The sequence below is a fragment of the Porites lutea genome, chromosome 7 (genome assembly GCF_958299795.1).
Source record: "Porites lutea chromosome 7, jaPorLute2.1, whole genome shotgun sequence".
Classification (NCBI taxonomy): Eukaryota; Metazoa; Cnidaria; class Anthozoa; order Scleractinia; family Poritidae; genus Porites; species Porites lutea.
The window spans coordinates 7,060,041-7,072,088 of record NC_133207.1 but is presented as its reverse complement, the minus strand read 5'-3'; the positions used below and the strand labels follow the sequence as shown (position 1 = coordinate 7,072,088).

The 12,048-nt window shown below is 39.6% G+C and overlaps 1 protein-coding gene across 1 annotated transcript in view; it reads right to left on the bottom strand.

The window, feature by feature from the left end:
* The window catches only part of LOC140944371 (uncharacterized), a 46,688-nt gene extending 35,737 nt beyond the window's left edge, over positions 1 to 10,951 (bottom strand). The window contains exons 1-3 of the mRNA XM_073393527.1: positions 10,820 to 10,951; positions 7,008 to 9,295; positions 5,077 to 6,310 (exon numbers count right to left, since the gene is read on the bottom strand). Coding sequence (XP_073249628.1) covers positions 5,077 to 6,310; positions 7,008 to 9,200 — 3,427 coding nt within the window. The 5' untranslated portion in view covers positions 9,201 to 9,295; positions 10,820 to 10,951. The remainder of the gene's footprint in view (positions 1 to 5,076; positions 6,311 to 7,007; positions 9,296 to 10,819) is intronic.
* Between the last annotated feature and the right edge of the window lie 1,097 nt (positions 10,952 to 12,048).

Genomic DNA, 12,048 nt, shown 5'->3' with positions numbered 1-12,048 from the left:
ACTTGGAGTGACACCTACAAAGCTTTCTTTTATTTTTAATTTTTTTTACGAAATGTAAGGGGATGGAGAAGGGAATTTGAGGGGGGTAAGGGTTAAGCTTCTACAATTACAGTCAGCCTTGCTTTTTTTCCTGTTTGCTTTCAAAACCTTTGCTGACTAGATCCATCAGAATAAGAACCCTTTGTTATGTACGTTTGCCCCTGCTATTTTTTACAAGATATTCTACCCAATACCCCATCTACAGGAGCAGAAGCCGTTGGAATTGAACGCCAAAAAAATCGCTTCATATCCACCAAACTTCACAGGAAACAACTTACGTACTAACGATTCATAAAAGAACATTTTATTTAAAAATCAATCGCAATTTAAGACCTCGAGTAAAGAAAATGAAAATGGAAAAAAAAACCCTTTAGTTAAAATCTTGTTGCATTGTAATTGTTATTGACTCAAAACGACCCTTATAGCTTGGGATAGCACGTGTCCCTTAAGAGCGGACCCCGGCGGTGCGGAATCTCCTTAAAACTTGCGGTGTTATTTCTTTTCTACCCTCATCTATCTATCTACGCTATGACTAATTTATAAGGTTAAAAGATCAGAATGATGTACTGAAGTCTGAAGTTCGTGTAAACTGACGGAGAAACTAGAAACCTTGGGTTCAAGGGAGAGATTCATAGTATCCTCTTAAATTTCCAAAGAAATAAAAATTCTTATGTTGACACAGAGATGATTAGTTCAAGGACGAATAAATACTCCTCTTAATAATTAATTACATTTTCTCCCTTTTTACTATTCTTTCTTTGATTTTGTAAAGTGCTTTTCAAATTAATAAATCCGATTCTAATGAAGACGAATTGTAGTTATGATAAATATTGCAATAAATAGAACTGGTCCGCTCGACTAAACTTTAAGCTACCTGCTGCGCAGTCTGCAAACCGTAAATCCTATATTAAACCCCTCCCCAGGAAGGGGGGGGGGCTTATTTATTCCAAGCCTACTTGAAGCGGAGGGGGGGGGGGGGGCTTAATGAAGACGCTGACCTTATTTGAGAGGTGGGGTTTATTAATTTAGAAACGACGATGGTGTTAGTTCTCCATAAAGAACTAGAATACAAAGCGGAAAAGCTCAAGTACAAGACGTTTTAGGTCATGCAGCCGAGGATCGGAATCAAATCCGAACTTCCAATTGGTAAATAAATCACCCCGGATCAGTCCACACGAAGTTTTACAGTCGTGATTGATTAATACAGTCTATCATTTATTAGTGAAGACTAATTGGGGGAGGGGGGGGGGGGGCTTATGAACTGTCTTCCACTAAAAAGGGGAGGCTTTTTAGAAGGATTTGAGAGGGGGGCTTTATAGAGGATTTACGGTATATGTTCCGTATTTACTTACGATCTTTAAGTTTCTTTTTTTCGTTCCTTATGTCTTTCTTGGGTTGTTTGTTTACCCATTTCAGACCACGAGACGTCTCTGAATTTTTGTTGTTGTTGTTGTTGTTGTTGTTTTCAATTATATCAAATATACATTCAATTCAACGCGAACAGGGAGAAATTTGAAAAAAGGAAACCGTTTCCTTGATGAAAATCAAGTGGTCTAAATTGCTTAAACGAAACAACCCTTGCTAATTAAGTCTGTAATTTAACGATAGTGCATACAATAAAAAGGAGTAGACCTGTGTAAAGCTTGAGTTCACTGTGGTATTACATACATAGAAATTCACATATTTAGCTCAGTTCGTAATGACATTTTTGCTTCTTCATCTTAGGCGCTTGCAGTTCGATGAAATATTCTACAATACCTTCTATTTTCTAAATATATACAATTATCTTTTAAAATCCTACCATTTACAGATGTTTTTTAATCATATCATTAAGAATCTTGATAATTATTGTAGTTTTTTTGGTTTACTAGTCTGTGACACTAGTCTCACCAACATCTCCTGGCAGTTCCTAAATAAATCAATACATTTATTTCCATGCATGTTTAACTTGTGAATAGTCGAAGGTAATACAGTCTTCCCCGCAAGTATTTCGGGACTTTGATTACTGACTGCTTAAAAGAAGGTGGCTTCTTAAAGCTTATGCTAATTTATGACGAGCTTCTTTTAGCGGCTAACTTCCATTAGGCAGCCTTGTCGGGACCCCGCGCCTGGGTGGCCGCTTACAATTGAGGTTCAACTGTATAATAACTGAAAGGGGCGACAAAAGAAATATCGAAGATTATAAATTACAGAAGCTTAACCCTGAAGACGCTATTTTTAGAAATTAAACTGGTGTTCCGTGTTTCGACAGGTACATAATTTCGCTCTTCCTTTGTTTTGCTTCGATATTCTTTTCTCGAAGATTACATTACGACATTAAAATGATCTGACTATGAACTTGCTGATACGGGCAGAAATGTACGGTCGCCTGGTGTTTATGAAATAAATGAACTTGTGATAAACTGGTATGACAAAGCAGCTCACTATGCCGCTACTCCTAGGGAATTCTCAGCTGTAAAGGAAAAAGAGAGAACACTATAAATTCATATAAATAGCGGTGAAGGCGAAAGCTCATCTTTCCCGCTACGAGAACAAATATATTAGACACTAAATAAATAAACGTTTGGCTAACACCCCCGTCTTTCATGAATATTAGGTTTATTAATTAAGCTTCACATTAACTACAGGAGAGACAATAACCTTCATTTTAGTTTTTCATTATAATCCTCCTCTAAAAAATAAATCATCTGCGCGCGTGTTTGCAAAATGAGAAAGAACGCGGATTGTCAAAGCCTGAGGGAAAGTTAGGCTACGAAGATCGTAAACGTGATAAGGTCTGAGGGGCTAGTTATATTTCACCAATGACAAACTTGTGAGTATGCAGCGCAGATGTAAATTTCTCTTTCGTAAACGGTCGCCGCCATATTTTTTACCTGTTACTGAGAGTGTTTCTCTTAAAAAAGAATCGCAACCCAGGGTCGACCCCAGACCTCGATCCGGACTTTTCGTATCCTTTTTCTCTCCCTTACCAACTAAATACCGATTGCTTCTCTACAATGCAAGTATCAAACCGCTCTTTACTTATTGCTGTACTGTTTGGAGCAACTGTAGCCAAACCAACTTAGACGAACTGTTTAAACTATATAGTGCTCGGGATGCACGATCTTATCATACTTTCGGTTGATCAACTGTTCAAGCTCACTTCGGTTTGAACACAAGTACTCTACCAGAACAAAAACATTATACCGCTTACCGAAACCCAGAACTGAAGCAATGAGGAGAACATTCTTTTATTCCACTGTTAAAGAACTAAATGCTCTTAACTTAGAACCAACCACCTCCTTTAGCTTAATGAAGACAACACTGACTAATAACGCCGCCTCAAACTATACGGTGGACAATTTAAAAGTTAAAAAGTTATTCTGACTTTTAAAAATCCGCCCTTTTTAATATCATAGTACATTGGATTCCCTTTTTTACCAATGTATTCACTTCCGTTTTTAACATCTCTCAATTTTTTAAATCTCTAGAATTTTTAAGACCTTTTGTTATAATCACTTTTTGTAAATAGGCTTTTTATCATGATTGTTGTAATTTTTTTGATTATCAACTATGTTTTTTTGAGGGCCACTAGGGAGGGAGAATACTAGAATTTTTACGATCTTTTATTATAATTAGTATTTGTAAATAGGCTTTCAATCATGATTATTTTAATTTATTATTATCAATTTTGTTTTCAGAGGGCCACTAGGGAGAATACTTTTCATTGCAATTGGTGTCACCCTCTTAAAATAAAGGTTAAAGGTTACCACTGCACTACCACACCGACCCGCCAAAAATTAAAACTGTCTTTCTCAGCTGATACATCAATAACAGTTGACCCTAGCCTTTTTCATAACTTGTAAGGTAATTTCAAGTTGGGCTTTAAGGTCGTTTTTTCTGAGACTATTCAAAAACGTATTATCTGCCTTATTTGTAACTTAATCCAGGGAAAGTATTACATCTATCATGACTAAAGGCTTGGTTACCAATGGTGGAATCGACCGTTTCAATGCCAACGACCGTTAACAACAGGCAAATAGGCGGCGCAGAAGCACAAAAATGATGTCCGATAGTAGCCTGCAACTTATTATATGGTGAAGACCTCTTCTCCTTTCTTTTGAATCAACATGAACAAAAACATACTAACCTTTGCCTATCGATACTCTTCAAGTCTCTAGAGGGATCAAAGAACAGGCAAAAAAAAATCAGGTAAAACGGGAGTTTCTGACAACGTGAGAAAGTAAGAAAAGGCGATCTGCTATTAAGGTTTTGTTGCACAGGCAGCCCAAGCATACCATGTGAGGAAATTAAGGTTAATTCATTTCGACTGTGGTTATCCCATATGTTGGAAAAAATGATTATGCTTGCATTATCACAGGCAAATAGGTCATTGGTGACTCCAGTTGTAATCACCTCAGTGAATCACCTTCATTGGGGTTTCAATGAGCAAAGCATTGGTCTAAAAAGCACTAAATCATCATTACCACTTAATTTATAGAGGTAAAACTGCTTTTCCTTTGCTTCATAACCGTCTCTTGTCTTCTAGTCAGTTTTAACGTCATTTCGTCAATTTTCGTTTCTCCGATTTTTATGATGCACCGTTTGGAACTCGCAAACGTCAACATACTACAATGTAGCGCTCTTTCTCTTCTCCGAGTACTTAAGTGTACTATTCTGAGTGCTATAGCGGTTAAGGTCTCTGTGTACTGTAGTGCACAGGAACTTAACGGCAGAACACAAAATACATGTAGTGTACACTCTACACACATGTAAAGAGTGATCCCATTTTTTACCAATTACGCCCTAACGCACAAGATGCACACAAGTAAGCCACAGATGACCAAAATGCGTGTGATGATACCAGAATAATCAACCTTCGTCAAAAACGGCTAGACGACTTATAGATATTTCCAGCAACAACAATTGGCCGTCTGTCCCCTCTACCCCACTGTAGTATATTTGAAAAGTACCTTTGTTGCTGTAAACCTGAGATAAAAGTCCCATTACGTTCAACCGTTCACTTCTTTCTTAACAGTTAGTAAAATAAAAGCTCACCTTTAGTCAAACTCCACAGTTTCTCAATGAGAGATGTACACTGTTCCTCCCAACTGTACCTCTCTTCATAACTTGTTCGCAAGGATTGGATATCTTGAAGACGCTCTGCTCTCTCTTTTCGACGAACAGAGGCTATTGCCTTTGCCCAGTCATTAGGGTTTTTCGATTCCACAACGAATGAATGCCCCTGTGGAAGAGCGCGCAGTGCATGTCCGAATCCTGAATTGCCACTTACTAGAATGGGAAGACCAGCGGACAATGCTTCAAGACCTGTCAATCCAAAGCCCTCTGTTCTGGAAGGCATGATGGCAAGGTCAACCTCACAAAACAGTTCTTTCAACCCTTCCTTACTTTGAATGAACTCCCTCACGATAAGCTGATCTTTAGGGATTCCAGACTCGAGCAAACGTTCCTTGACTTCATCCTGTTTCCCTTTGGGTGTACCAACAAAAACCAGACAATAGGAGTTGTCCTCTAGTTCAGCTAGTGCTTTCGGGGCAATGTCGTATCCCTTGAGTTCGAAGTCTTCAGGATCACCGCGGCCAAAGGTTAAAACCTTAAACTTTTCCCCTTCCTGGGCGGCTTGCTTTACAGCTTTGAATTCATCAAACGTGCCCGGAGTCAGTTGAATGATATCTTGGGATTTCTGACACGACCGAAGGTAGGATGAATAAGCATCCCTTAACTTAGCCCCAACAGCAACAACAAGATCTGCCAGTTTGCACAAATCTACTTCAACTCTATTCTTCACTTCACCTTTAGCAACTGCCCCAGGATACTCTTTGTACATTCCAAGCTCTTCAGGTGCAGTGTGCACCATTTGCACCCACTTACACCAATGAGACTCGGTAATAAATTGGGCTTGTTTGCCTAGCTTGGCACCATGGCCCACAATGACATCGATTGAAAGGCTTTTTGGTGGAGAGCACAACCAGTCTAGGGGATCATCATAGCCTGTGCGCACCTTTGCTTCCTGAATGGTAACATTTGACTGTGACGCGCCCTTCTTATCTTCTTCAGAACAAGCGTTTTGTGGAACAAGGACAGTGACATTGACGTGAGGTTGCTTCGCTAGTAAAACTGCAAGCTTTCTATTTAAGGTTGACAAGCCACCCATGGATGAACTCCACTCACTCGCCAACAGAGTGATGTTCAACTCTCTCGCACAGTTTTCGGGAATACTTGGAACTCGCGCTTCTTTTGTTGTGCCATCTGAGCTGGGGAGGCCCGAACCCTGCAAAAAAACAAAAGATACCGGTAACTATAATCACACATAGTTCTTAGTTCCTAATTAGTCTTGTTTTCCATTTCAATGGCCTGAAAGTAAGAGCAAACCTGGCGTATGGAAGGTGAGGAACACTGGTTTGGAAACTTAAAACCAGAGACCTGCCATATCCTTAACCCTTTGTCTTCCTGTTAGTACAGAAAGAAACATTGTCGTACAGAGGGTAAAATTTCTAAAAGTTCCACGACTTCTGCATCTCTGCTTCCAAGCTCCCTCTGACTTCAAAGCTGAAAAAGGGCGTTTATTTTTCAATTCTGTTGCGGAACCGTTACTTCCAGCCAACTTAACAGTTTCATTACTGTTCATGTTCGGAATGTTTACTGCAGCGTTAAACACGGGGATAATTACAATGTTCATGAGTCAGTACAAAACAGATTTTAAATGATAAACAGAAACTAAGAGATAGAATGTCGTGAACACGATTGAAAAAGTGTCCATGAGATTCACGAATTTGCCTAGCACTAGAGTTAGCGAAGACGATTTTGTTATAAGCACTGCTTTAATTATAAATTCTACTGTTCCTGTACTGACGCGGTTATCGCGTTTTTTGGTCGTTCTTGTTAAGTAACATTAATTCGGCAACCTTCATTTGTAGCTGAAGATGGTCCTTGGTAAGATCGAAACATGTCTTACGCTATTTACATACCTGCTCTGTTGAAGAAGCAAACCAAGGTTCAAATAGCTTCACTTGCACTCTAAGATTCGGAGCAAAGGAAGCCTTGGGGCAAACTATTATTTCTTTGGCACTGCGCAGCTCTGACTCACACAGGAAGTGCAGACACTCTTCTTCTTTGCATTTTTCAGTACCATGATTTTGACAGTAGCTAACAACACCTTCAGGAGAGCAGACTGGACATAGGAAACTGATTTCGTAGCTCATATCTCGTTGCCAGCGAGATTCATTGCGCATGCGTTCAAGTATCGAAACCAGTTGCCTATGAACATCACTAGCATAGATTAACTTCGTGGTTTCAACCTGGACGTCTGTTGATAATGTCATGCTTGCTGACAGATGTTTTGCCAATTTGTGACTGTCATCATCTCCGAGAACTACAACTTCAACTACTGAGGAGTGGCAGATAAGGATAACCGAGTCGCCATCTTCAGATGTAATAAATCGTGCAAACTCGTGGAACAACTGAGGCTGTTCTAATATCTTGCATTCGTCTTTGACCCACTGACAGAACTGCACAACCAGACGTGGAAACAAATCTGGAGGCACCTGGCCGTTTAAAAATTTGACAAAAAGAGGAGGAACTTTTGCCTTCTTAACCAGCTCAAGAACCTCCTCTGGTGGATGTGATCTCAGCATTGATGGGACAAGATAACTCTTGTTTTTACCATCTGAAGACCACGGGCACAGCAAACTAAATTTCATCATCATTTCTATAAGAACCCGATATGTTTCTTCGTCCTTGCTGTCAAACAAGGGGCCCCACACATGTGCCAAAAGAGTTTCCTCTAGGATTCCTTTCTTCTCAAGCTTACACCATAAACTTAAGACTTCCTTTTCTTTACGATCATACGGTTTGACAGTTATCACTCTCTTAAACACGTCAACCAACCACTGAGGATCTAAAACCACCAACTTATTAAGGTCTGCGTTGTCGTCAAAATGGATTAAACTTCTTAGGTCGTGCAAATAGTCTATCAGGGTCTTGATCTCTGTGTCGTCATTAATGTCACAGGCTTTTGCTATGTCTTTTGCTGCCTCCAGAGTAATGTACTTGGGTCCCCCTTTCTTTGCTACCCGAAGCACCTTCTCAAATTTTAGCCACTTGATTGGAATGGTGTCGTGGGTTAGGGGTAGTTCTTTGACGACGGAAACTAATTCCTTCCGCAAGCACTGGACTTGTGAGCACTCAGATTTATTTTTTCGCAAATGTGTGTTATCTACAAAAAACGGTTCGTCATATAGGTGGCAACCGTATGGTTTATCCTTGAGGAATCCGAAGATTTCGGTGGCCAATTCTTTGGGATCACGATCATTGTAAGGTGTATCAGCGTGAGTGCATACTAAGATAACCGGAGGTAGCTTCTCAGGTAGCAATTCCGATGCCATGCATTCCTCCTGACAACTGGCTAAAGACGCGACGGACTTCATCCAAAACTCAAGATAATCTAAATTGGTCTTTAGACTACTGAAGCTCTCCACAGTCTTCTTGTATAATCCACTCTTCACCAAAGGCTTAGCTTTACCGTGTGGATTTAAGCTCAGATCGTACACCAAGAAGTATATGGCTTTCTTCGTAAGGAATAGTGGATGTGTCACATAGTAAACAGACTGTCCAGCGAAATCCCAGAAAGTTGAATAAACCTCGTCTTCACTTTCCTCCCTATCACTTTGGAGTAAAGTTTCAGCAACAGAAGCCACCTCATCAGGAACATCTAAAGCTGAAAGGTTCCCTACGGGGTTTGATTCTTTCGGATCAGGGGTAACACTGGGTATGTTTTTACTAGAGGTAGGGGCTGGATTTCTGGATTTCTGAGGGTTTTCTCCTACCGTTGCTGACTTAATGTTTCGCGTTTCCGGTTCTACGTTAGCACTCTCAGAATCGAATAGACTTGACTTCTCCGTGACTGCGTGTACTGTGGTACTTTTCCTTTCCATTTTCAGACTATCTACAATGCGTCGTGCTGTTTGAAAATCAAAAGAAATCTCTTTATCTGAATTTTGTCCTTCGTCCTGTTCTCCAGTTCTCCATGTCTCTGTGCACACGTTGAAAAAAGAAGGATCCACATCTATTCCATCAGTGCTGTCTTCCTCCGGATCGAAAGCGATTCCTCTCAAAGATTTCTTTAAACTGGTCTTTCCTGCTTGGTCCTGACCAATAAGCATTAACGGAATCCTTTTGAGCACGGTTTTTCCACTTAATAGGGCCTTGTTGTAGGCTTCCACCGCTGCAAGACCCCGCGCAAGTATCTCGGGAGGAACTGCAACCAAAAACGAACACAATGAAAAGCCAATAATCGCCTTTAATTTCGATTAATGTCTTAGTTCACGTTTTCGACCTTATCATTGTTAAAACTTAACTTTAAAATCATCTTTAACTGTGAAAAAGAGACATGAGCGGTAAAATGGCTTGTCATTAACTTAGGACAAAATTTTGTCAGTTCTCAAGGTCTGCCTTTTGTAGGGTTTATTAATTGAGATGATACTCTATACTATTTTGAAGAGACCTCTTGAACCTACCAAATTGTATAGTCTTTTAATAATTATAATAAAAAAATATAAACTTAGTCTTTATTTAACGAGAGAAATGCTTGACAATAGACCAGCCTAAAAACCAATGGCTCTCGATCCTAAATCTAACTATATTATCAATACAACACAATTAACTTTATTCAAAGAGAGAGACGTTATAACCTTTAAGAGTTTTCTAATTTATGAGCCTCATAAAAACAGCTTAGAGGAAAAATATTCAAAATGTATACACTAGTTATGCCATTCTTTCGAGGGTTATACAGTAAAACATCTCACGAGTGGTTTGATGTTTCTAAGTAGACACGAGCCTTTAGGCCAGTGTGTATACAAAGAAAAATCAAGTCACAAATGGTATATTTACGGTATACCACGAGAAGGCATCGCATAACTAATTTTATCCCATGCCACTCAACGTCAACGAAACGTTATCTGTAAACAACATTGCCCAAATGATCGACAGCTTATCAAGGAGAAAGGTTCGTATTCACCGCTGTATACTTTACCTGCATCTGGAAGAAAAGGGCATAAAGGAAAGGGAGCTTTCGAATGTTTCTGGGGAATTTCAGTTGGGCTTGTTGCTTCAAAATGGGGAACCATGATGGCCTTCACAACACTGGTTGCCCTCGGCTTATAAATTCCTTAAAGCGGTGGAACCACGATATAACGAACCTCTACATAACAAAGTCCTCGGTATAACGAACGATTTTCTTTACCCCAGAAATGGTAAAATCTTGTGAAAAAGAACCTCGATATAATTAAACCTCGTTATAGCGAACAAAGTTTGCCAGTCTCTTGGCCGTTAGTTATATCAAGGTTCCAACGCACTTGTTTTTCCATTGTAGTCTGTTTGATTTCGTTTTCTTAGGTATTACTTTTTATACTTTTTTTTCGGGTTCCGGGTTTTAAAGTGTTATTTACTAAGTTCAGAATAACGCCTCTGCAAATTTGTGCACAGTGCCGGATCCAGACCTTGAGATAAGGGGGGGGGGGGGGGGGGGGTATGTCTCCGGCTGTGGCGTATTCATAACGATCGTTACTAGAGTGAGTTTATAACGTGTATCATTTTTTTCGAGCAGTCAGAATTGAAGTTGAGAATAGTAGCATATGAATAAAAAATTTTTCCCTCGAAAGCTGCATGTGATTATAATCTACTCCTAGCAGATTGTCGTGTGACACAAAATATAACGATCTTAAGGCTTCTGTATAAAATCCTAAGTTACCATCTACTCAACACCATAGTTAATACTTTTTACCTTCTCCTTCCAAGACAATTGCTTGCACCTTCTTCACGAAGCCAAAAAACTCTGGTAGTGTCCCAGCTATCACTTCCGGGCTCCAGTCTCCATTATTAAGCAAATTGTCCCACTCTCTGCAGTGAAGGTGTAGGTCGGTCTGCCAGAGCAGTGAATAAATAATTAAATAAATGAATTGGTAAAGATAAGAATTATCGTAGTTCATGTAAACCTGAATCACTTAAATACTACGCAGCCGGATGTGTGTTTCAGTAGATCTTCTGCAATCGTTTATGACATGGCGACACAACTATCTTAACTTTTCTAAGAACAGAATAGTCGAGAAATGGTGATAATTTCATTATACCGATTCTCTTGATTCCTTGTTCAGCCCGTCACTTCGCCAAGAGTTTTCCTTAGAAAGAATGGTTGTGAAGCCTCGACTAATTTCATACACAGATCTTTTGGAGCACCGTTTATAAGTAAGATGAAACCCACGGGGTATTTTCTCCTCTGGTAGTCGACAAAATCCAATTCCCTCTTCATCTGTCAAAGTCAGGTCAGATACATATCTTGCCAGTGTCTGTATCACCTCTGCCTTAGGTGCGTAGTCTGCCAGAAGAGCATTGTCTGCATGATGAGAGACCAATGCAACACAAATTAGTGCAAAAGACTCATTTACAGGGGAAAAATATGGGCGAGGTATCTCTGCTGCTAAAAAAACTACTTTCATAGAAGAAATTTGGCACATATACAGAAAAATGTGTATAAACACTTGATTTACAAGTCCTGAGCTGCACGAGGTTAGCACGACCCGGTGAATGAGCTAGCTATAGGGTAATGTCTTACCAAGATAACAGTGACACTCGATCAGTGTATGAATTTTTCAAACAGACAATTGGGGCACTTCGGGCAATTTCGATTGATGCTCAGTTAAAGCTTAAAATAGTACACAACGGTTTTATACCAAAATCTGCTTTGTAATATACCATTATATTTGCGTGTTTTTTTTTCCAATATAAATAGACATAATTGTCGAGTATTGACCCTGGGCTCTAAATGCATATACTGTGATGCTTCTATTAACGTATTCATAACTGTTACACCAAATCGTACCAATCCTTCCACGAATATGGAGCCTACAATCAAATGCGCAGCCAGGAAACAAAATGTCTGCTTGCAGGTACTTCCGTGATGGTAGAATCAGCCATCCCTTGCATCGTGAACTTGTCGTTTCATCTTTGAATTCT